Raw genomic sequence first — 27,028 nt, 5'->3', positions numbered from 1 at the left:
CGCTTTCAAAACTTCCTTGTGGGGTATGAAGAAACCACAAAATAACCACCAACCATCAACAAAGTCAATAGATGTTGCCATAGAGACTCTGGAGATGGGAGCCAGCACACGCTGAGATGGTGATGATGACGACACCAAGGAGTTGCCCCGTATCTCATAGTTGATGGAGTACAAAAGAAATTCAGCGTAGCCTGAGTAAAAAAAAAAAAGAAATTAAGAAACACGGGACAACTCAACAATCGAAGCAGCAAGAACTCTATTCACAATGAATTTTTCAAAGCATACTGAGAGCATGATCAATGTGACACATGACACATATTACAGTACAGAACAAATCTCTAACATACAAAAATATTGGTACACCGACGCAGCACCGACACATATTTTTAAGCTTGAAGGAAATATAAATAATTCTGGGGTTATACGTGCCAAAACCACAATTTGATTATGAGGCACGCAGTAGGAACTCCAGGTTAATTTTGACCACCTTGGGTTCTTTAAAGTGCACCTAATTCACGGTATACGAGCGTTTTTGCATTTCACCTCCATCAAAATGTGGCTGCCATGGCCAGGATTTCGATACCTCGCCCTCGGACTTAGTAACTAAGCGCAACGCCATAGCCACTACATCACCACAGCGGGTAAACTTGTAGAAACTCTAATATGAGCTTCTCACACATAAAAGAGGACAGTTATCAAGTACGAAGGTTGGTAGGAAGTTATAAGATATCTTAACTTTAAAGTAAAGTTTATTTTTTTAAAGTTGGTTTTAAATGCAGGGCACAGAGTCAGCGACATTATCGTGATATCTTGACACAGAGCGAGCAAAATTTGCTGATGCCATATGGCAATAAGGCTAGGTATCGCATTAGTGGAGTGGGCCAGTATATCATGACATCATGACACACCCACCTCCTAGGTACCGAAACTGGTCCATGGTAAGAAGTACCATAGTAAAAAATTTAGGGCACTTTAACATTTGCCAGTATTTTTTCTTGAGTTCCAAGGGCTTGGACTTCCATTTATTTTTAAAAAATTACAAGTTCAGAAAGTTGGGTCACTACTCCTCTAAGGTAAAAGCACAAAGGCACGATGAATTAGGCAGAGAAAATGATCGTATGAGCAGCAAGCATCATCAATGTGCAGCAGTTCATACATGTGTATAGGCACGAGTTATGTGCACAGAGCATGGTAAGTTTTTTTTTGATGTCATGAGCAAAATCCTAGGCAATTTTTGCAGAGCTGTGTAAAAGTTGGCAATGCATGCAGTAAGCTTTCAGTTGGTCAATCAGTGCTTGTTATGTCATCTCTGCCTAGTCACTTGTGCCTATTTGCTGTAACTGCCATGTGTTATCAGCCCATGCTGGGCGCCTGTCTATTCTTCGTTCACAAAGTCAGAGATTTTATGTTGATTAGCTGTTGATAACACCACCACCATAACAATGTTGACGATACTTAAACCTCTCAAGGTTGTTTTCAAAAGCATCGTGTGGTTGCGTTAACAATATCTGTGCAATGTTATCCGACACGCAATTAGTGAAGTTCTCAGTTCACATTATTTTTAAAATGCTTACCAACACACTTGGTCTCGTCACTTGGATCAGGCAGGAATCCAGTTGTGCACTTGCAGACCCTCGTAGTTTGTGATGTCGGCAAACAAAGGTGAGAGCAGTTTCCATTATTCTTGCTGCACAGATTTTCGCCTGAACAAATAACAAAACAGGAGGCCATGACAAACAAGCTTACGGTACAACAATGGTGTTTTATTTTCTTACAGCTTTAAATGAAATTCCTAATTACTGAGGCAGTTGAATCAATCCTACACATGGTACACATGGTAGCCAGAAAAATAAATGCAGTCTTATTCATTGGCTTCATACATGCAGTAGAATCATGATGAGCAGAAATCAGTTAAATGGATAGCCATATAAATGAAGAGTTGGCCATCAGAGTTGGTTGGCCCACTGTATTTCCAGAAGTATAACATGACAACAGCATCTTTTACAAGGATGTACATTAGCCATAGCAGGCTATCAGTCCAGGTAGCTTTGCATCTACGTTTCTGTTATTTGGCATTGAAGCGATTGATTAATTGACTGTTTCCAAATGACCACAAATATAGTGTGACAAGGGACTTTGAGCAACTTGAGAGAGTCAAAGATAAATATCAAGATTATAATGTCAGCTAATGACATGTAATTCAACTGTAAGCTGTGCTTTTAATAAAAAGGCAAGCATTTGGCATGGCATGATATACAATCTGCTGCAGTGATGTATGGCAACTGACATTGGAATCCTTCCAGAAAAAAATTAAGGTAACAGTGCTCCTTACCAGTTTGTTGGCTTGCGTCATACACAGCAAGCGCTAGCACAGTATCTGTGTTGTTGCGCAGGACAGTGCAATTTCTGGGGCTGCGCTTGTCAGCAACATGTATGGCATAGTCAGTGGCCAACAGCAGCTGTGAGCCATAGATGGCGAGAGCATGTGGCTGCTCTCCGCCCAGCGCCACATCCAGGTTCTCAAACACAGGATCTGGACTGGTCAGCAGCAGTCGCTGGACCATGCCTTGGTCACGGTTCACCCAGTACAAGTGGTTTGTCTCAAAGTCCACTGTCAAGCCTGCATTTCAAATCCCAGAAAAATCGAAAGTTAAGGAAGACTAAAAATATTACAGCAGACTTGTGCGACCTTGCAAAATCAAAACCCAATTTCCAGAGAAACTGCTTATGTTGAGCAGATTGCAGTAATAGTTTCAGCTGCCTGTAATTAAATCACATACTTAAAAACGTGGCCCATATATAACTGTTCCGCTTGAAAGCTTGCCCGCATATGACACTTTCTAGCACTTGTTAAGGAATTTTTACAAAGGCAGTAATTCATCCACACACATTTCACTTCGGGCAGATAATTGGCCATAGTGTGACACTCTGGAATGCTTGAATAACTTTCTACAAAGGCTGTAAATCACCTATACAGATTAAACATTTATTGTTCGTCACTAACAACATGCCTCTTACTTCACCTATATATAAACACTGTGCCTTGCACAGCTCATCGAGGAGACCGGGGGAAAGCAACTACATGCCTTGTGTAGTGCATAAAAAATAGTTGAAGAAGAGTATTCAGCGATTAATTTCAAAGCACATAATTCACCTACACACTTCAAAATTTCGGTACGCATTGCCTATTGATGGGGCCCCATTTCCTCAAAATATGAACGCTGTGTCATTCTTGGCCCATTCAGGCAAGTGGAGAAACTTCTGAAGCGTTTCATACATTTTCGGCCTTTAAATGGGCCGAAAATGTTCATTTTCAATGTGGTTTAGTAATGTTCATTTAACATTGGCATACACACTTCAAAATTGCCCCGCATATTAGCCCTATCATTCGGCACATTTTCTCAAAATATAAAACTTGTCAGTTGTGTAGCTTTAAAAAAAAAAGAAAACTGTGAGAACTTGCATATAACATTTTCGACCGCTTTTATCGCATTAACAGCTTCACTGTAAAACAAAAATGCCATGGACATTGGCAGAAGATTATGAAGTACATGTTGCAGTGAACTGAAAATTTTATTGTTCATTTTAGTGCTGTGTGCATACAAGGAGAGTTGGGTCTAAAACTAAAATTTAAAAAAAAATTATTTTGAGTTATGATGCTGAAAAGTTGTAAATATTTTTATGTGATTATTTCGAATATGAAGTGCATTTTTGCTTATCTCAATTGATTCTAATTTTATGCAAACCTGCTTTTCAGAAAGGTTTGTGAAAAATCAGTTCCTCAGATTTATAACAGGTATCAGTGGCCTCTGCATGCATGATTCAAGGAATCCTATAAGACCAACCTCATTACTCTGTCTACCCCAGAACGACAGTAGCGAGGCACCAAATCTGCACTAAGGTGTTTGATAAAAGTTAATCTGGCCGAGTGCCATCCTTACAAAACAAGAAGCTGCGGTCAACGACAAGATCTAAAACATTTAAATGTGGCATGTTGGAAACTGCATTCTTTCATCAAGTAGGAGAAAGGAGCATGGATTGCCAATGCCATTTAGTAAGATTAAGGGGCCTGTTATGGGTTCCAAAATGTATCCCTTAGAACCCTGAACTCCCGTAGAGACATAACACCAACAATTTTTGCAAATGTGGCTTAAACATAGAGTAAAAGATTTCAACCTCGGCAGCTTGTGTTAACATGTAACAATCACTCTTGTTCGAACCTGGAGTAATATATAACCTATCAATGATTCCACGATGATTTTGTATCCCTAGAAGCTTTAAAGGCCTAACAATGCTCAAATTGGTATGCACAATAAATGTTTAGTGGTATTAGTTTGTGCCTAAAAGCAGCTACACACTGCAACTTGCAGCAGCAAGCTTTGTTCGCAGAACACATTTCCCAAACAAACATGGCAGTACCATTTTGCTTTTGCCATTCATGGATATTGTAAATGGGCATTTCTTTATAACAAGAGCTTCCTTTTTCAGCTAGTCCTTCAAGCATATTTCTGAATTATTAAGCTTGGAAAGCCACACATGAGCACCAGACACACCGCAGGTAGCCACATGATCTGCTGTGCAACATTTCCGGCTTGTCAACTCTGCCGTCTTCAGCAAATATGCTGTAGACAGAGGTGCAAAACAGCTGCTTATTAGTGTTTCCAGTTTTAAATGCGAAGCATTTCTTGGCGAACATTTGCTACTTTGACTGTATGTATGTGTGTGTGTGTGTGTGTGTGTGTGTGTGTGTGTGTGTGTGTGTGTGTGTGTGTGTGTATGTATTAATTTATGGGGTCTTACGTGCCAAAACCAGTTCTGATTATGAGGCACGCCGAAGTGGGGGACTCCGGAAATTTGGACCACCAGGGGTTCTTTAACGTGCACCTAAATCTAAGTACACGGGTGTTTTCGGATTTCGCCCCCATCGAAATGCGGCCGCCGTGATGTGTGTGTGTGTGTGTGTGTGTGTGTGTGTGTGTGTGTGTGTGTGTGTGTGTGTGTGTGTATGTATGTATGTATGTATGTATGTATGTATGTATGTATGTATCTAGCCACCTACGCCTTTGTGCTCTCATGATCGTTTCGTTAACTTGGTATGTACCAAAATTGGCATACTATGACACGAGTATATAACGAACATAAATGATAGGTCATGACATGGATATCATGACATGTGTGTCATGTAAGTCATGAAACAGCCACCTACGTCTTGGTGCTCTCATGGTTGTTTCGTTAACTTGGTAGGTACCAAAATCGGCATAGTCTGACAGGAGTGTATGATGAACATAAGTGATAGGTCATGACATAAATCACAAATGTCATGACATGCGTGTCATGTAGGTCATGACAATGACCCAGCGAAAATGATTAACACTCAAAAACCACTGAATTGGGCTCGGATGTGGGTACTAAGTGAAGGAAACACTAAAGGATGCTGGTATAAATCATAGTCATGAGCATAACTCAGCAAAAATGACAATGACTCAGCAAAAAATTATTAACACTCAAAAGCCACTGAAATGGGTTCTGACTCCGGAAAAAAGTGAAAGTCATAGTCATGAGCATGGCTAAGGCTTTCGCCTTAAGGTCTCCTAGGCATTGCTAAAGGGACTCCTCAGGACTCATGACGTGAATGTCATGACATGCGTGTCATGTAGGTCAGGAAAAAGCCGCCTACATCTTGGTGCTCTCATGGTCGTTTTGTTAACTTGGTAGGCTCCCCGCACACTGCTTCGCAAAACACCAATTCCCACAGCGCGTGGGATCTGTTGGCTTTTTTCTTTTTCATTTTATTCATGTGCATCTACTTTTCTCTCCTTCTAATCATCTTTGTCACTTTCTCCCTTTCCTATGTTCCCCTTACCCAAATGCTGAGTAGTTGGCCAAAACACTGCAGTTCAGGCAGACCTCTCAGCTTTTCCTTTACAACATATCTTTCTCTCTAAAGCCTAAAGACCAAGCTCTGCAACACCACACAATACTCACTCGTAGATCCTTCAAGCTTTGGGTTATCGAGGCGTGATGTTAGTGTCTTTCGTGATGAACCATCCATCTTTGCAACTTGAATTCTTTCATGGGGCAAGCCATGGTCAGTCCACATAATCAACCTAGAAAAATGTTATAAATGACTGTGTAAAAGATGGCCCAGAAGCACGTAAGGTCCCATTACATCAGCATGAAGTGCACCTGCATGGGCCTTGGTGTACGTGCACGTTGCACATAGCTGTAGCAGATTGTATGTCATCCTACACTACAGCGTTCTCACTTGAAAATGTACTGACACATTTTTTTTTTTCGTTTAATAACTGCTAACCAAGTAATTACAGCAAATTCCTGGAGAGGGCAATAAATAATTATTTACCATCACCTTCTAATTTGACCGGTTCAAAATGAATACCAAGTGCAGCGTGTGGGAATCCTCGGGTCCCATAACCGCCGCACGGGCAGCGAGCGTCGCGTCAAGCGCATGCGTGCCAGGGAGTGTTGGGAGAGGGGAAACTTTCCTTCCGCGGGCGGCGCGCGGGAATCGCAAGCGCTATCAGCGCCACCGGGTGGGTCACGTGAGATCCCGCTGATATCGCCCGGGTCTCTTTGGTCCCCAGCAAGCGGCGATGGCGGAAGTCTCCGCCGCCGCTCCCGTATTCCCGCACGTGGTTAGTCAACAGCGTTCTTGCCGCGGCCCCCCATATTCCCCAGTTGGTAAGTCGGAAGCCCTTCTTTACCTAGTGTATTATTCTCTTCGAGGGAACCCTCAGAGATGTCAACTATAGCTAGCTGGCCTGCTCGAAGTGTTAGTTGCAGTCGTAATAAATGCTTTCCGAGTGTACACGTGGTTGTCGTCTATTGTTTCCTCGAGCTTGTACCGGACCGCGGTTGATGCGCAGGCATGCGCCAACCGCGGGGCTCGGTGTGTCGAGGCAGAGGGCCGTTGGCATCCCCCCCATATCCCGACATTTTGGCGTTCCCAACGTGGGGCAAGCTCTTGGAAAACGGGACGACGATCGGTTCAGATGCGAGGAAGCCTGAAGGCTTTGTCCGGACCAGCGTTAGGCCTCAGCCGAAGGCGTGATTGCTAGCTAGATCTGTGTGTGCTTTCTTGAGGGCGAGTTAACGCTGCGCCAGTGTCGCCGAACTCGTGTAGACGCTGAGATTTGCAGTGAGTTTTCTCCTAAGAGTACGCCCGAAGCGAGCGAGTGCAGCAGCCGACGCGGTGGTCGATTTTCCCTGTACATATGTAAATAGCCTCCTTTCTGTATCTTTGGCTCTGGGAGCTGGGCGCCGGAAACGCTGGCTAGGACGTCAGCGGGGCGCAGTCCCAGGAGTCAGCTCGAAAGCTGCGTGTTGAGCAGCGAGCGGGGACCGCTTAGCTAGGCCTGCATCTCCTCGCGGCGGCTCATTGGAACCCTTTATGGGTCTTTTGTGGCATTGGTATCTGTCATGGACGCGATTAGGCCTAAGGCTTTGCGGAGCTGCCGGTCGCAAGTTCGAAGACGATCATGCCGTGACATTTAGCGGGTGCAAACGGATTTGCTAGTTTTGCTATACTCGCCCCAGCGGAGAAACCTCGTTCGAAATAGAAAGCTTATGTTGTTCAGTTGAACTCAATATTTTGCGGGCGGAATAACCGAAATCTCGGGGGACCAGAGAGCGCTTTGTTCATACGAGCATCGCCCTTTTGTGCGCTGTATGGGACCGGAAAAATTCGGTCGATGCGAATAACTTCATTCAAACGAACTGGATTGTTTTTTTTCTTCTCGTTACCACATAAAGCTATGCGGTAGACGGGTGGTTCAGCATCGTGTCAGACGGCCGACGCTGCGATGGCCTCTACTGCCTTAATTCTAAGTGTTTGTGGAGTGCATTTGAGCGACTTTGCAGAACGAGTGAAGCCGCCTCGACTTGCTATTGCTGCCATGGTCCACGTCCCTGCCTGCTGTCTCGGCCCCTCCCTGTTCGCGGCCCGATGCAGCAGCACATGACAGCCACGAGGAGGGAGGCCTACCATCATACTCCCACGACGGTGCGAGGTTCATCGTGCCGGCGCACGCGCCGCTTCGAGAAAGTCCTGACCCGCTGTTCCCGGGTGGACATGGCGGCGCGCATCTTGAGGGCAAGCCATCTTCAGCCCCCGTCATCGTCAACCACTTTGACGGCTGCCACATGTAGGCGGCCGCCACACAGGACTGTGCTGCCTATCAACGTGGATTCGGACATTTCCTGCCGGAGTTTACAATCGCATCTGCCCGGATACTTTGTCAATGCCGTCGTTCCAGCGATTTCTCTGTCGTAGGGCAATATTTAAGGGTGGAGGGATGTGGGAATCCTCGGGTCCCATAACCGCCGCACGGGCAGCCAACGTCGCGTCACGCGCATGCGTGCCAGGGAGAGTTGGGAGAGGGGAAACTTTCCTTCCGCGGGCGGCACGCGGGAATCGCAAGCGCTATCAGCGCCACCGGGTGGGTCACGTGAGATCCCGCTGATATCGCCCGGGTCTCTTTGGTCCCCAGCAAGCGGCGATGGCGGAAGTCTCCGCCGCCGCTCCCGTATTCCCGCACGTGGTTAGTCAACCGCGTTCTTGCCGCGGCAAACGCCGCGGCCCCCCGTATTCCCCAGCTGGTAAGTCGGAAGCCCTTCTTTACCCAGTGTATTATTCTCTTCGAGGGAACCCTCAGCAATGTCAACTATAGCTAGCTGGCCTGCTCGAAGTGTTAGTTGCAGTCGTAATAAATGCTTTTCGAGTGTACACGTGGTTGTCGTCTTTTGTTTCCTCGAGCTTGTACCGAACCGCGGTTGATGTGCAGGCATGCGCCAACCGCGGGGCTCGGTGTGTCGAGGCAGAGGGCCGCTGGCATCCTCCCATATCCCGACAAGCGTGACTTTAGTTAGACATAAGCAGGGGGTCGGTTATGTCTCTGAAGGTGAAAATGGTGGTCTTGTGGTACCACACACCACTAACATGCCTCACAACACCATGATGATGCCGCCGTGAGCCCAGTGTACTGAACATTCAACAAGAGGCAAGAGGTGAGAAGGACTCCCAGCATTACCTGAGAGGGTTATAGCAAGGGACCAACCAGATTTATCGTGAGGCAAATGCAAAAAAGAGTACAGCCCAATTTGGCAATGCTTGCCAAGCTTTCAGCGACAGAGTCATCGTGCGGCTTTCAACCATTACACCAGGCTGACTGGTGCATGCATGAATGCATGAGTGGTTAGCAACACCACGTGACCACTATCTACAATTTCTGCAATGTAAAAAGCCCCCTGTTTCACACACAATGTTGCACTGGTCATAGCATTCATCGGGGAGTGGTTATGTTAAGAGATGATGCAATTAATGATTTGTTGCACTTTCCAAGGAATTAAATCTTCACACTATAGTTTACAGAGCCAACAACTACCTTTAAAGAAAAACAAAGTGAGATACTCCTTTAAAACCATGGACTACAGCCACATTGCACATCCTTCATTCACATAATATCTGTAATGCTATTTCATAAACATTTTGTAAGTCATTGAAAGTCCTCCTCAGCTGCTCTATCTTCGTGGCAACATTATATACATACAAATACAGTAGTGCAGCACACAAGTCTAATCTACTATAACAATTTAGTCACTCGTTTAGTAAGATAAACAGATTTATCAATAACCCAGCAATTTCAATGTTGATTTGAGTTGATTTTATTTCCCTACACTGGTGCATACCAGAATGCACATATATGGCAGAGGAAAGTGAGATAAAAGCTGTGTTAAAGCAGCTTGACTAGCCTCGCCATCTTATAAAACAAAGGTGCTTTCTTTCCAAACGAGTCCGGTGCATGAACCAATCTAGTGCCTCTTTCATCTCCTGCAGTAAAATCAAATGGCTAATGGTGTCAACCAGTGCACAAAACAGAAACCAATGCAGCAAAGAAAATTCACTTAATTTGAGGCCCCAAATATAAAGAAAACAATCGAAGATGGTGTTCTCACCCCAACGTGGGATGAACTGCCAGGGAACCCGGCGAGTCCAGGTTGGTATCTATAATGGACGACACATACTCCCCATCCAGGCTGCAAGCAAAGATGTGCTTGCCTGCCTCTCCATAGGACGTGAAGAACATGTTTCTCGAGATCCAGTCCACAGCAAAGCCATATGGATTTTCAATAACTGCATGGACACCACAACCCCATCAGTCCAGCTTAGTTTTGCCAGCATGCGCAAGTAGTCATGCAATATGTTTAACTCGGAGCCACGGATTTCATTTGAACTATTGAAGTGGGAACCATCACATAATAATGCTCATTTAAAAGCTATTTCTAAATTTAAAAAGCTTCACACACAAAGCGTACATATCAAACATTTGTTTTCACTGCCTATTAAAATTATTTGGCTTATTTACGTATTTGTAAAACGTTGTTTAATAAAATCAGGCTTAAACTGCATTTTCAGTGGCTGCATGCCAGCAGCTTCACAGCATTCCACTAAATGTCACAACTTGCTGCACTGCATTTCATTCTAAATGTTATAGCCAAATACAGTTCCACATCAACAAAAATTAAACCAACTTCGTTATTTCTGGCCATAACACTTGCACAAAAAAACTATAAAATGTTAATTCATTCATTTCATTAATATGTTAATTATTTAGTAATATATTTTCTGAACCATCCATACTGAAACTTCTCCCCAGCATATCAAGAACGCTACTATAGGCTATGAGTTAAGTTTCTTGTGTTTAAAGACATACTAAAGGGAAAAATTATTCTAGCTGTATTAGTAAATTACGCTTCTACAATACCAAAAAAAGTCACTTGTAACGCGAGAAGATGCTCGGTAAGCCAGACAAGACACAAAAACAAAAGACAGCTAGTGATGTCACCTTTCAAGTTCCTGCACTAGCTCGCAGTGACGTCATGAATTTCGGATATAACAGACTAATCTTCTCACTTAGTTTGGTCTGCCTATATTATCAATGCAACCAATTCTGCTTTTGAACGGACCCAGCTATAACGGACTATTGGCAAATTTTGGGGCAAATTTCGGTCAGATGGTGTGAATACAACTTACTTCGCTGCGGCAATGCACGAGTGTCGCAGTACACTGCACGCAACTATTGACAGGCAGGCAGACATTTTTCATAGACCTTAAGAGTAGTAAACGGCGGGAAATGTTCCTGACGAACAATTGATGTTAGCCCGTCGTCTTCTGGATGTGCCAGGATTCTAAAAGGAGCTGGTGGCTGCTTTCTCTCTCCAAGACAGACGACAGTGCCATCGGGGCTAATCTAGAGTTCTAAAAGCTCCCACCGTTCTGCTGCAGCACTGCATTCTCTGTTTAGGTGGCGAAGGTCATTCTTGGTTTGACGAATTCTTTCCGGGAAGTTTTTAGTCTCGCCAATATACGACGCGGGACATTCGGTGCGGGTAATCTTATACACAATGCACTGCGCCTTTTCGACAGGAACATGGTCTTCTGGACGACGGAGGAGGCTACCGACTGGAGAGAGAGACTTGAGAGCAACAGCAACCCCTGCCCCTCCTTCTCTTTGATTCAGTTGTCCTCAACCAGGCAGATATCTGCCAAATGTTTACCTTTGACTTTTTCTTAAGGAATTGACATACTAGTGGCAAGTTTCCCGCAACAGTGTGCTGCGCAATGCCCTGCCGGTGGAGTTATGTCTACCACGCAAGTGGAGCATTGCCGCCCACCGATGTCGGCTCTGTGCCAAGCAAGCGCCGAGAGTGCCGCTAGGCCTAACCAGCTTCAAAACGAAGCAGTAGCATACTGCGCATCAAATACAACCACTGACAATAGCAAAATGCACTGTTTTGAGAACGCTTTATTTCTCATCGCACCAGTTCACACAAAGAAAAAGATATGCTGCCATTCATGGCGTCCGGACTGTGAGGCGCGTGATATCCAAGTCATCTCGCATGCAGTGCAGCAATGGCCAGATACATGCTCCGAGTTGATATTGCCTCGTACTGTGCCTCTTGTTAGTGCTACAGATTTTACAGTGGTCGTCACTTGTCACGAATGATAAAATTAAGGCGTGAGTTAATACTGCCAGCCACTGTTTTGTCTAAAGAACAAAGTGAAGCCGATGTATGTGTAATCGGCAAAGGTGACACACTAAGGTCGGGTGGGCAGCACAGCAGTGCCCACTGTTAGCCAATGTGCAGATGTTTATATGCTCTAGTACTGGGAAACTGCTATTTCTCAGCAACCAGAATCCGGAAAATGGCAGACAGGAAGACGGCGTATCGTGTGGTTGTACGAATACCGCGTAAACCCATTTATCTATAATAATTTATTTTACTTTCATGGTTTTATCCTTTTTGCAATCGCTTATGGTTTTAAGTTTCACCATTTGTCGCCATACTGTGGCCCTAAATTTAGATAGAATGGACTTCGAATATAACGGACCTTTTTCAGAGGATTATCACGATCAGTTGTAATGAGCGTCAACTGTATTAAACTCAGCATAGTATAAATGATATAATGTATTTCGACAGTGCCGTCACTGGAATCTAGCGCAGACAGCCTTGTGTCATCCATCCACATTATCCATCCACAACAAATGCAGCTTTCAAGAAAAAAAAATTAAATGAATAAATAAATAAACATGAGCTAAAACACGCGTCTGCACTTACCGGTGTCAATGATGGTCTCCACAGCTGAGCCTAGGAGGGAAGCCCGCTTTATCTCATTCAGGTGAGTGTCTGACCAGTAGATCATGCGCCGTTTGGAATCGAAATCCAGTTTCACTGCATGAATGACCTGAACAGGAAAGATGAAAACACTACATCAACAGGTGTGTGAAGGTACTGCAGAAGTTATTTTATTCAGTTTATGGAATTCAAAATTAAATTATGGGGGTTAACATCCCCAAACAGCACAGCGTTATGAGGGACGGCATAGTGGATGGCTCCGGTTCAATTTTGGCCACTTAGGGTTTTTTCAACAGCACCCAAAGCATGGTACTTTAACGTTTTGCACTTGGCCCTTACCAGAATGCAACTGCAACGGCTGGCAATCGAATCTGTGACCTTGTGCTTAGCAGCACAACGCCATAGCCAACTGAGCCACCACGAGTAATTTAAAAAATGTTAGTCAGTTATGGTGTTAGCAGCTCTGCTGGATATTGGGTTGTGATTCTGCAAGGTTGTAAAAGTATGTTTGAGACCACTCCCCCCCCCCTGTACAAAGTTAAATTTCATTTGAGCTGGTAGAAACAACTATGCATTCTTATGCAAGACGGGCGAGTACACTGGCAAGGAATTGTGACCAATCGAGTAATTCAAAAAAAAAAAATTGAAATCTTAAAAGATACCTTTGGAGAACTGAAGGGTGGAATGACATGATAATATGGCATATCGAGGTCAACGCCTCTAATTTCATTGGGCCTTGAAAAAAGTAGGACACGCTCCATGCCTGCAAAAAAGATAAAAAGCTTGTGTCACAGTCCTCTCTACACATGAAAGCAATGGTGTGCAGCAAATAACGAACCTAGATTGAAAGACGACAAACACACAAGAAATCACTGCATGCAGACACGACACAGCAATTTCAAAGCTCACTGTAGCAAGTCCTGCCATCCTCTCCGAGGCGCATCAGATGCGGGCAGTTGCACTTGTAGGTGTTGTTAAAGCTCAGGAGGCAGAGGTGAGAGCAGCCGCCATTGTTGGCAGCACAGCCGTTCTTGCCGTTGCCTGTTCGCATAGAGAAAAGAATGCCTATTGTTTTTTTCATTCATGCATGACCTGGAGTCGAATCTTATAACCCTTCGGAAAGCAAATGGTTAACTTCGCCGCTTGCATCACTAAATGGGCTGCTCCCAAGCCGGAGTTGAAAGGAGAGGACGTTGCCAATAGACGAGAGGGTGCCGCCTCTGAAGTGCTCGTCGTCATATTGCGCACTAGTTGAAGAACTGCACAATGTTTCTGCTTGCTCATTAAATATAATATACGTTAAATATTATCTAGAAAGTTTGAAGTATAAACGTGTGGTGCTGGGCCTTTACTGAATGCTTAAGTAACTTATTAATGCAATTCTTTTTAGATCTCAGCCAACAGGTAGTGTTGCAAGCGTAAATGAGTCGGCGGAGCACAGCGCCATGCCTGCTACCAGGAGCTTGCACGATACACGCACCAGGTATACACTGCCAGCACTTCCAAAGTATGGAGTGAAAGACAACCATGAAATGGCTCCTAGGGCCACCTTTACTAACATTCCATATCAAATTTCCTTTTTATTTTTTTCACCCTTTGTCATCAGCTCGAACATGACTCGCACGCTGCCGCGCTGTTGCTATTGCTGCGATCTGCTTCTTGGCACGTCGCCTGATAAAAACAATGGAACATGAAATGAAACATCACAATATATGGGTCCTGCATTAGCTGCGCGAAGTAATATCTTGACTTTGACAGCCGGAGTCACAGGAAAGCTGACCCAGCCCATCTACTGGCCAACAACAGTAATTGTGAAAGCAACTTCGTGGACAGTGTCGGCGACAGAGAACTAGGCTATTCCGATGAATGCTTCACTTCCAACAGACCTCCTGAAGCTGCAAGTCGATGGCAAGGAACCGCAGCACACAATTCCTTCCTCTCTATTTAAGTGGCCACTGGCACTGCTTGCATCTGAGTCTCCTCCAGTTCATAGCATAGCCAGCAAAAGGTCTGCTTAGAAAGCCGAATGTGACGGTGCAAATCATTTTCCATCATCTCTTCGAATGCATATCGCACCTCCTGCTGTCGTCGACACCGAAAGAGCAATGCCAAGCAGACGACAAGAGCAAGTCATAGCCTCTCAAGCAACCAACGCACGCACACAGGTTTCCAGAGCAGCATGGCCGACGCGTGCGGAAAGGTTCACAGGCCAACAACCAAGCCATAGCAGCTGAACCCAAAGTGACCTACTTCTTTGCCGGTTCCATTCTTAGCCAATGATGGGTTAGCTTTGTAAATGATTGACAGATGCGTGGAGTGTTCATAATTTGCGTGCCGCCCTGCTGTCTCTGACAGCCTGTTATGCAAGCATAATTCTACCGATCACATGAGGCCAAGTGAATCGTTTGCTTTCCGAACTGTTATAAGATTGCACCTATGTGAATAACACACACGCCCCACTAGAACCCATAAAGGGAAAAGAAAGAGAAAAATAAACTGGGCGGTATTAATAAATTATGCTTCTACAATAACAAAAAAACTACTACCGTGAGAAGAGGCTTGATAAGCCAGAAAAGACAGAAAATCGAAAGAGGGATGGCAACACTGCATTGAGGTTCCTGTAACAGCTCACCACGATGTCCTGGATTTTGATGGCGTGTCTTTGACCCTAGTCTAGATAATTTTTTAACAGTAAAGCAGCCTACATTGTATTTCAAAGGAGACAACGACTGGACTTAAGAAGCTTTGAGAACCTCTATAGTGCCACAATGGCTTAATTATGAGAAAAATACATTGAAAGCTATGATGTCACACTGATGCATTGATGCTGGGGTTTCCGCGCAAAAAAAAAAGAAAGAAAGAAATGGAAGTTAGCCTTAACTTTCAAATCTAGTAATTACCTTCATACCACGAAATTAACAAAAATAGAGTTTTTAAACAATACTTTATCAGTTTAAACTGATTCAGTGTTTCTTTAAAAAGCAATACAGAATGTGCGTGTATAACTTGCACAAATAAATGTGTACAACATTCAAATCTTTCTAAAAGCAACCCTGCAAATCTGTAAGCACAAAGTAAAGATTCCGAATAAATTTTATTTTATATGTTCATTCACTACAGCTATCATCGCTACTTCCTCTTGAATCATGGCACGGTTACACAATGTAGCGGCACACGTTCACGCATAAACTTTGCCTTCAGGTGCGACTTCAGGGAATTCAGCTCCAGTAAGGCATATATAGGCTTCATTACTTTTGATGAAGGCTGTACCTCGACTAAGATGCCTGAATAGTGAATCTTTTAAAGAACTACATATATAAAAATACAGTGAAATAATAACTATCATATAGCAATTTAATAAAAAAGCGCTGTTTCTCCTCTCCATGCACTTTCCTTCACATAAAATCGACGTCTTTCCATGCTTTAAAAAAAAAAATACTGAAGTCAAAACAAAACTACCTTTTGGTTGCCTTGATGGGTGGAATACTTGGATGTCAAAAGGTTGTATAGCAGCCTTCTGCACTATCTGAACATCGGACCCATTCCACTTGTTGCACTGAAAGGCAAGGCATGTGAGTCAGAAAATTTAGCAAAGATGACAGGACAGACACCTAGCTCTTCCCTCACAAGCCAGGCCAATATCTTAAAATGTTCGACATATATAAGGGGAGCACTTCCTGACAGTCACATTGTGGCACAAGGCTAGCGGACAAGTTTACGTCACAGCAGTCTACAAAGCAGTCTACATGCCAATCAAGTCACCCTAAAGACTATGCAAGCAAGATATAATATTCTTGCAAGCTCTACTCAGCAATTCTGATAATTGACCTATAATAAGCAGAACCCCAAACCCAGAGCAGACACATTAGCAAAGTTTGATGCGACAGTAAAGGCAAACATTCCGATAAGCTAAAGTGACCAATTAGTGCTCCACAATTAATGCTCCACTGTTAGTGCTCCACTTGTAGGATTATTGGCGCTGTACAGGATCCTGGCACTGCACTTACGTGTTTGTGACATGTCTACACCCTTTCTGTAGAAAACCTGATGTCTTCAATTGCAATTTTTTCAGTGACTAAGTTGTATTATGGCGAAGAAACAAACATGCACTTTCAGGATGATAATATATCACTCCAGCTAGAATTAACATTTGCCTATGATGACCCTTAAAGTCTCCAAAAAGTAACAGCTACAACAAAAACAGAAAGAAAAAGCAGGCAGAAGTGAGGCCCTCACTCGTATGACTGAGTTGGTCCTCCAATCAGTCCAGTAAACGTAGTTGCCAAACAGAGTAATGGCAAATGGGTGCGAGAGGGTCTCGTGACCTCGCAGGATTTCGTGGTAGTCCGAACCATCATAGCGTGATGTGTGCACAGAGTCGGATCGGGCATCTATCCAGTAGATGCGTAGTGCCACGAAGTCCAGCGTGAGTCCATTGGGCCATGCACCCCCCTGAGTGACTTCATCAATACGTAGCACCACACGCCGACCATCACCACTCATGGATGCCTGCTCAATACGTGGTGCTTCCTTGTCCCAGTCCGTCCAGAACATTAGCCTGCAGTAAAAAAGTCTCTAAATGTCAAACTACTCTTACAGATAATAGCTAATCTCAAATAAACATTTCATTTCAAGATTATTATGTCCCTGTTACTGTTATGACAAATTAAAAAAAGAACACTTAGGACAAAAATTATGAACTAGTCTGTTACAGTGGAATGCTTGAGCATAAAATTTTCACGGGATAATAAAATGAAATATATGATCAGAGCGATGTATAACACAGGAACGAGTAACATAAAACTATGATGTCCAAACCTGTATATATTATCGTCATGCAGGTGTGGACACTATAGTTTCTGGTTACTTGTTCCTGTGATGATATCTCACGATCACAACATGCCACAGCCTAATCACAGCCTGTGGCCACGCTTTGTCAGAATTCTTTTTCCCCCAATTTTATTCCTGTCTTGTCACAAATCGCATAAGTGGCTGAAGCCTGCAATATTAAAGCCACAGAGACATCCAGGCTACTGACAAAGAACAGAAAGAAACAATCAAGAATCAATCATGTTTACACATGTACTTTGTCCATGATGCATTTGAAAGGCTACCACCTGAGGCCTCATTCATGCATCTGCCAGATACTCTGGTTTGCATAAATTACTACAAGTTGCCAATACAAGAAGGTTTGTGTGCAATCTGGTGTCATGCAATTCAAACCTTAATTGCATTGCTTCTATGGCATGTCTGCCACAAAGGTTGTTGGGTTGTTGCATAAACAGAACTGCATAATCTGGGGTTTCATTGTGCGTATATTCATACGTGACATCAAATATGCCATTTCAAAAGAGGTCACCGGCAGAGTAAGTTGTAACGTATTGTAAAAGAGAATGACAGGCAGTGCAATCCTACTAGAACTCCTTCACCACTACAGGAACAAAAAAACACTAGCTCACCCATATCTAGGATCAAGCACAATTGCTCGGGGACTTTCCATGTTTCCTGCCACCAGGGTTCTTCGGAAGCTACCGTTCAGTTTGGCCACTTCGATCTGGTCAAGATTGCTTTCCACCCAATACAGATTCTCGCCTATCCAGTCCACGGCCAGGCCCTCAGCTGTTGCCAGGCCAGTCTCCACGACCACTTCAATACTTGAAAGACCTTAGATGTAAAGCAAGAAGAAAAAAAAGGGGGCGTCGTAAAAACATAAGCAAGGAGGTAGTACATTCCTCTTACATTCTTAGCAGAACCTTGTAGCAAAAGCACAGCAACAGCGCAAACCTAAACATGCAACAACAGTCGAATCTCGATAACTTGAACTCGAAGGGGCCCGAAAATTTGTTCGAATTAAGAAGTACGAATCAAAAGAAGGATTTATTTTTGAAGTATTCGTGCACCATAGCACGGCGTACGAACGGTGCGAGTCTTGAAATATCGCAGCGCACAAGCACATAGCGAGTGAGGGCCACGAAACTGCCCAAGCCGGCCAACGTTCACATCCCGATAACGGCAGAACACAAAATATCAGGGAGCGGGCGGACGGGCGCGCGCAGGGACAGTCGAAGGTGAGGGAGGAGGACGGCAGGGAAGCGGATTTGGGCTCGGGCAACCCTGTCGCTTCGGTGGCTCCCCTCGCACTCCCTCACCTTCGACTGACTCCGTGCGCACCAGCCGCCGTACCGGCGCCAGCATATAGACCGTTTTTTCATGGGCGCCGCCATTGCGTAGGCAGTGACGCCATCTATGGGCAGTTGGCATGCTGGCTTGGGCGAACGCCCGTGTTGTATGCTGTGGTATACGCTCGGCGGCAGTTTCTGGTGGATTTATTCACTCTCCCGCGGTCTATTTAGCATGCAAAGGCGTCTTCTATGAGGGGAACGGTCCTGTGAGGCCTAGTGAAGGAATTTAAGTCTGAAGTAATTAAGCAGCTGGAGTTTCTGGGCGGACGGAGACACCCAGCGCGAGGTGTGCGCGTTTGTTTGAGCTTACAATCAGCCTCGAATATCAGTTAGGTATTTCTGAAAATTTGTTTCACAAGTGTTACCTTATTGCAGCATTCTCAGCACTGCAATCCTAAGCTCTGGTTTAGCTGCAACGAGTAGTTACGAAACATTTGACGATCCTAACAACGTGGGTACCATTCTGCTGGCGAATAAGTTGTGCTGTTTACTTTGACAAGCGTTCAAGTTATTATCTGTAGATGCATTGGGCGACTACCTTGTTTATTGGGCAAGGTTTCCGCCCACAAATAAAATAGTTTGGTTAATAATAACCGCTTACACAGTGTGAATCACACTTTTCGAGTGGTCGAACAACCAGCTGCACACTGCGCGAGCATCCGAGGCATGCAGTACTAAATGCTGTGTTATAGACCTGTTTGTTCTATACAGCGTGTGGTCCAATCGGTACAAGCATGCGGCGCGGTCATGCGAAGTCCTAATTATTGCGCCGTTATCCCGTGTTCTGTTTTATTTTGCCGCAAAAGTAGGACATATGAACTTTTTTTTTTTTTTCAGTCTCTTAAGTTTAGTCATCTACGACGCATTCACCCATCTTGCGGAAATTGTGTCCTTACAAATAGCTCTTGGATTCTCTTTATGCGATCCCCTTTATATACTGTGCCTTACAGAGCAAAAATGCAATGCCGATCGAAGTACGAAGCTTGTGTGTATCATGTTGGTTTGCCAACCACAGTGCTCGCTGTGTTGAGCAAAGCCTTCGGCCTCTTGCAGGAGGCTAACGTATAGACGTATAAACATAGTGATTTGAAGTCTACTAGACTTAAAATGCGTGAGAACGTTGCCGGTGGCTGATGCAAATGTTTTACAAGAAGTCTTTGTCGAGTGAAAACCGATACCTCCACCATAGATCACAACACATACACACCGCGGCTGATGATGCACGTCACATTTTTGCACATCCAAGAGAAACTTCCAGATACTCTAGCTACTGCTGCACCTAAAGGCTACACAGTGGTTGTTCGACAACCTCGTAAGAACTGACATCCCGTAGATTGCACTCAGCACTAGCTAAAACACCTCCAAATCGTTCCGCAGCGAGCGACCGGCAACACATTTCAAGCCGCGCCGCGCCGGCTCGCACAAGCCAGAGAGGAGGAAAGGCTCGTCGCGCGCCCTTTCCTCCTCGCCCCGATGAAAAGGTCTATAGCCTGCTCCCTGAACTGAAGTTTCGTTTTCCGCCGTTGAAGCGAGCGTTGGCTGGACTGGGCCTTCGTTGGCTGGACTGGACTGGACTGGGCCTCTCCGTCGCAGCAGCAACGCTGGCTGAGACGTTGGCATGTACACGCGTGTTCCGGCACGACGCAGAAACGGCGACCTTGCCATTTGAGAAAGTAAAATTTCCACCGCGGTTTTTTTTTTCTCTCTCTTTTTTTTTTCTCCGCGCAGCAATGAGGGGTCTCGCCTAAGCTTTTGCTCTACGGCGGTATCGGAGCAATGCCCGTCTGAGGTGCCACCACGTGATTTGGCGCACTGCTGAGAGCATTGTCGGTGCATGGTATGTTCGAATTAACCGTCGCAAATGCTTTCGCGTTCGAATTACCGAACGCGAAACGTTTTCGGCCATTGGAATACACATAACTTTGACGACGGGAACACAGCGTCAGTTTGAAGGAACCGGAAGTTCGAATTAAGCGTGTTCGAATTAATGAGATTCGACTGTATTATGCAAATCTCTCCAGCACGACATGAGAGTTCACAGAGCTATTCACGTTTTCAGATAATTTTGTGCGACTCCAATCTGAACATGTGGTCTTGCAACAATCTTGAATTTCTTAAATCGACTAAGCAACCCAAACAGTGCCTACGCCACCGTTCTTTTTTTTTTTTTTTTTGTAGGGGTGTACGACTAGTACTTTTGAGACCGAATCGAATAAGAATCAAATAGTGCCAGAAGCGAGGCGAATCGAATTGAATAAATTGAATATTTTTCGAATAGGTTGCGAATAGTTTGCGAAAAGTTTGCGAATAGTTTGCGAATAGTTTGGGAATAATATACAGCCTTCTCACCAGCAATATGAAACAATTTTCACATCATGGTATTCGTGACACTAGAAAGTTTCTGTCATTACACTGCACGTTAAAAAGCCTGCTCTGTTTTAAAAGCACAAAGGGATCCTTAAGAATAACCAAACAGCTTGTTCGCAAACTCAGCGCTCTTCTGAGCATAAGCGGTCATGCATTACCATGTTAGGTTACAAAAGGCAGCCTTGCAGCCTAAATAACATTCGTGTATACCTTCATGCCCAAACCAGAAATGCGGGACAACCCATCTGCGACAATGGCAGAGCGAGCAAAAAAAAAGAAAAGCAAAAAAATCACCGTTTCTTTATTTCAAACGGCCGCAGCATAAATACCTAGTATCACTACAATACCCACTGCCGAATGTCATGTCTAAGCAAAATTTTATTGTGATTCATGCTGGTTTTACTGGAAAATGCCAGCTCCATGAGCGACAGCATGCTCTGGTGCATTATGTCCGCTATGCAAGGTATAAAGGTAATCGTATTTTTGCTTCAACATCATGTTTGATTGTGCACAGTCGACAATGTGACTTATTCAAAAACTATTTGAAAAATATTCGGGGTTTCGAATCGCGGCTACTCGATTCGAGGACCAAATTGAATAGGGGAGCATTCCATTCGATATTCAAAAGTTTCGAATATTCGCACACCTTTTTTTTTGTGATAGGCACCCAAAATAATGGCCACCTTTTTGTTATACACCACTTACCTTCTTTTTTTTTTTTTTGCTTTTACTCAATGCCATGTGTGATCTCAAGAGTGTGCAAAATGCTTTATAGCACTACACAAGTGTTTTATACATCTAAGTGCTAAAACGAAAATAAAATGTAAGAGAAAATTGGGCAATGAAGCTACACAAAGCAAAGGAAGATGTGAGGAATGGCAAAACTTATCAAGAGGTCAGGTTTACTCACTTCCTGAAATGATCGAGCCCCTGTAGATCTTATCATCCACCACGTCTGTCCAATAAAGCATGTCACCAGAGTCTGAGTGGAAGAAGTCCAGCGCAATAGTGTTCTTGAGGCCCGTAATGAGCGCACGTAGAGACATGGTGTTCAAGTCTACACTCCTCAGCTCATGTCGATTGGAGAAGATGACGTAAGGCGTTGCTGGGTCTGCAGCAGTCAAACGACACATTCAATCACCAACGATGCACAAAAATGCACATTAATTAATAATCAGACACCAACTATAAAAACTGTAATAGCTACATTACACCTCCAAAATATTGAATGTCTGAGACAAGCCTCATCCCTCTCTTGGTTCTCACAGATGTATGATGCAAAAGATAAATAGACAAACAAAAAAATTAATTAATTATTAATTAATTAAAGAATAAATGAATAAATAAAAAAACAATCTAGACTAAGACAATGTGCATGGTTTTCAAATATGTTAACTTATCAATTCTCAATGCCTCGAACCACTCAGCAGACCTGTGGATGCAGAATATAAATTGTAACACCATCGTTTTGCTGAGGAAATGCAAAAAAAAAAAAAAAAGAACACAAACCTCCCAAAATTAAGTGTGTCTATACAAACCGGGGGGGACAGTGATTATAATGGCAATTATTGAAAGGGGCCTGCAACTCTTTCCTTCCCCTTTTGCTTTTTTTCATTCTTCATGAAATCTCCTTCAGAAAAACCTGTCCTTAGGCAAGTTAGTCAAACACTACTGAAATGAGCTTATTGAGTGTATGTGTGTTGTGCCGAGGTCAGTTCCATATTTAACAATATCTGCTCCTCCTCACAGTATCCCAATGGGCATCATGTCATCATGCCATCATTGAACATTAAAACTATCATTGGCCAATTTCTTTGTAGGTATGCTTGAGAGGAGCAGATTCACCAGCTGATTGCAAGAAATTAAAATAACTTCTCGAGTATCAAGTGCCAAAATGATGAAAGTAGGGCAACAGAGAGAAGGCAAAGGAAGAGTAAAGTCAAAGAAACGTGCTGGAGAGCCATTTTAAAAGTAAACTCACGAAGAAACAATTTTAGGTCATCATTTTCAGAACAAATGGCAAAAACAGCAGACATTAACTTAATATTTGCTGTCAGCTTTAGCACGCATTGAGAAGCAACTGTTTTTTTTTTTTAACTTCCTTCATTTTAAATAACTTTTTTTTTATTAAACTTCCTTCATTTTAAATAGAGTCTACCATAGTCATGAAGAAAAGCAGCTTGCAGATAAGCAATGCGCAGATGTACAAGCTCATCTACTGTGATGATTTAATGCCCTTAAGACTTCCCTTAGTCTCCACAACAGGTCTAATAACTTGAAGCAGGTATCCTTCAATATCACTCATGGAAGTCCTTTCCTGACCAACTTGGCACAAGGCATTTGCAGAAACAACCTTCCATTCTAAAAGGCCTGCTCCATTACAGTAATAAAAACCCATAGACCTCAATAAAATAACACATAAAGTAAAGCAACAGATGTACTAAGTCCCTCACCAGTGCTTTTGCAGGTAAACATGTCTGAGGCAAGCTCATAGCCCTTCTCACATGTACACTTGTGTGAGTGCTTCAGCTGAAAGCATTTCTGGCTGCATACGCCCCATTGGGAGCATGGCTTCTTGTCTGAAAACAAATAGAAGTGATCAATGTTACACAGCCATGTGACAAAGCTTGTAAAAAAAAAATGTCAGTTTGAATCCAAAGCCAGCAATTCAATGTGAACTCATCTCTACTGCATACTGCGGCATATAAGTAGACTCCCAACTATACAGTAACGTTCATCCAATGGTGACATATGTGTCACTGTCATCAAAGTTGGTACTTTCTTGAAAGCTAGCATCATGAAAATGGAGCACTTCACAAATATTTCGACAAACCATGTCAAGTGGTAGCTTGCACCACGCATTCTTTCCATAATGACCAAATGCCGCACTTGACACATTTAGTTGGAGTTTTATAAGACACCAAAACGCCTCTCCCAATTAGGTTGTTTTCTAGTTCAGAGGAGAATACTGCCTCTTAATTAAAGTGGCGCCAAGCCTGCTGAGGTATTTTCTCTGTTAGGCAAGCCTGATGCACTTCAACAACCCTGCACACCTTGTAGTTAGTTCTCGAAAACATATCTACTCTGCCAGCAAAATATAGTTAACCACAATTACATTAACGTTGAAGGAATCCTTGTGCTACTAGCACCACCGGGCAAGTCAGATGAAATCCCACCAACATTGATCGAATCCCTTTGACCCCGAGTGAGTGGTAGCCCGGATGCCCACCATTGTTTTCTGTTGTTTTCCCACAATTTGTTAGTCATATTCTGCCGTGGCAGGCGCTGTGGCTGCACGCACGTTCACTCTTTGAATGCCGGATTTTTTTTCTGACTGCTAAACAACCCCTGTCATTTTTTTTTTTTTCACATGGTGGTTCAATGGACATTTCATGCTACACAGGAGCTGGGTTTTCGTTGCTGTTTTCTACTATTTCAGTATTTGTGAACAGTTCATAAATTCCTTTGTCTGTCCCAGTCCAGTCGGACAGACATGCCACGCTGGTCATAGCCATGACGGCACTTCCAATACTCAATTCCGGCCATTTAAAAAAAAAATTTTTTTCTTTTGTTGACTCAGAGGACATTTCATGGTGCATAGAAACTGTTTCTTCGTCGTCAGTTTCTTCTGATCCATAATTTATCAACTATTCATAAATCTCTCTGCCTGTCAAAGTGCGAATGGACCTGTCACACTGGTTTGCCATGGCTGCTCTGCTGTGACAGAGTACTGAGACATTTATTTGCTCCACCTGCAGTCAGAAATTTAACTTCCAATGGTTTTTGTGTGTTTAGATTACTTCTTCATCGATGGCACAACAGATACACAATGGTATTTTTAGCGCAAGTTGCTTCTGGAGAAGCAGGAAATGTGCTGAAAACATAAAACGACTATATTCAGGAATGGCAGGGGCTGTGCAAACGTGGGTGCCCAAGTTATCTCGAGAGTGGCTGTCAAAGGGGTCATCATTAATTTATAAACCCCTCTTTACCTAGCACATTCTCTTCAAAGAATACTTCATCAATGTTAACTACAGCTAGGTGGCCTACCCAAACTGCTAGTTATAACTGTAATAAATGCTTTCCGAGTATACACGTGGTTGTCATCCATTGGTGTCTATGACCATGAGCCTGAGAACGGTTGTCGAGCAGGTGTGCAGCAACCGCGGTGCACGAAATGCCGAGGCATATCGCCGCTGGCACACCTCACATTCTTGCAATGTGAAACACAAATGGCACCTTTTATTCATGCACAGTAGCTGTGTACTAATGTTGATGCATGTTATGAGCATTGTGTATTATTATGAACAATAGCCCACCTGTGCATGATCGGCCATTGATGGCAAGCTGCAAACCATCCCTACAGTAGCATGTCTTGCCATATGGTGTGGGCCGACAGAAGTCTTCACAGTCATTAGGGGTACACAGGCCTTCATCTGAAAAAGTATATATTTATATAAAATATGCACACATCTATAAAGCGTTCATCTTATTACTAATACTTGATGCCCTTCATGTGACTGAAAAAACAAACCGTAAAATTTGCAACAAAGACATCATGAGTGTAGTATACATCTTGTTCTGTGCAGCATAGAATAACTCCTTAGGGGCCGCGAAAACGCCCGAAAAATAGGGCAGTCCGAAAAAATGAATGCGCGCCTTTACCTGCCTCCAACAGCTCAAGTTGCCACAGGCAGGTCCGAAATAGCTCTAAAGGCCTGCCAGTACACTTATGAGGCATATCAGTGGTCGTACTATGATAGGAGACGGCGGGTGCACGCGTGTATAATTAAGGGAAACATACCATGTCCCGTGGCAATTGCCCCTTCCTACTTTTGGTATGCTTCACCGCAATACTTCGCGTATTCTTCACCGCGTAACACTGCTGTATTGAGGCGAAGCTGGCTTTGGGGAACCGGCATTATGCAAAGCTCTGTGGTTTCTGAGCTTTGAAGTCATTGGTGAGGATTACAAAGGTGGAGTCGACGCCATTGCTAACAGCGGCGAATTGTTTCGATGAAAAACACGGCACTGAACAGCAAGAAGCTTCGTAGCGAACATCGGAGTAGCTACGCCTAGCGTCACTGTGGTGGCTACGGCTGCCAGCGGATCAGCGTGCGATTCGAACCGAGATAATCAAAATGGCTGCAGTTGTGGCTTCAATTAATGCCGTTTTGGACCTGCAGTCATGCCAAAATTCCGGAAAATCATACAGGAAAGGCTTTTTGTGTCCGAAATTTCGGACGTTTTCATACACGGACTCTATGGGGTACGTGGCGGAGCCACGAAGTCATCCTAATTAGAGAGGTTTAGCTTGTCCGGTAATCGGGTAAATGCAGGCAGACCGGGCGTTGAGGCTTTGGGGCAGAGGTGTAAACGTGAGCAGCCTGTTTGATCTCTGCGCCACCAAGTGGCAGCACCATCCAGGCCGCTCACGTTTACCCCTCCGACCCAACGCCCGGTCCGCCTGAATTTACCCGATTAACGGACAAGCTAAACCTCTATAATATTGGGCTTGTCTGAAAAATCGGGCAACCAGAAAATCAGTTGTTAGCTGTATTGAGAATATTATCGCGATCACGAGATCAAGCCAGTAGTGTTGGTCGGCCAACTGCTTTCGATGACGACACTGCGGATGCAAGAGCAAGCATCTGGTCACTACTTTTTACACGAAACTGTAAATTCCCTGCTGTATGCAGTGCAATAATATTTGGCTCACATGTTCACAGGAGCCTTGTTAACAGATTGGCAACTTTTTTTTTTGTTTCCGTACGTTCGAAACGTGTTTAAGGGCCCCTTTAACTGCAGTATTGCAATGTTCATTG

The 27,028-nt window shown here is 43.9% G+C and overlaps 1 protein-coding gene across 1 annotated transcript in view; it reads right to left on the bottom strand.

The window, feature by feature from the left end:
• LOC119442044 (prolow-density lipoprotein receptor-related protein 1-like) overlaps window positions 1–27,028 on the bottom strand; it is a 219,829-nt gene that overhangs the window by 121,630 nt on the left and 71,171 nt on the right. The window contains 14 exon segments of the mRNA XM_049662961.1: window positions 54–191; window positions 1,575–1,703; window positions 2,333–2,620; window positions 5,986–6,107; window positions 9,973–10,150; window positions 12,637–12,763; window positions 13,317–13,417; window positions 13,564–13,695; window positions 16,114–16,210; window positions 16,891–17,212; window positions 18,114–18,318; window positions 22,114–22,314; window positions 23,657–23,782; window positions 25,523–25,639. Of these exon segments, the coding sequence (XP_049518918.1) occupies window positions 54–191; window positions 1,575–1,703; window positions 2,333–2,620; window positions 5,986–6,107; window positions 9,973–10,150; window positions 12,637–12,763; window positions 13,317–13,417; window positions 13,564–13,695; window positions 16,114–16,210; window positions 16,891–17,212; window positions 18,114–18,318; window positions 22,114–22,314; window positions 23,657–23,782; window positions 25,523–25,639 (2,283 nt within the window).

Source organism: Dermacentor silvarum, chromosome 2 (genome assembly GCF_013339745.2).
Source record: "Dermacentor silvarum isolate Dsil-2018 chromosome 2, BIME_Dsil_1.4, whole genome shotgun sequence".
Taxonomy (NCBI): domain Eukaryota; kingdom Metazoa; phylum Arthropoda; class Arachnida; order Ixodida; family Ixodidae; genus Dermacentor; species Dermacentor silvarum.
This window is presented reverse-complemented; position numbering and strand designations above follow the sequence as displayed.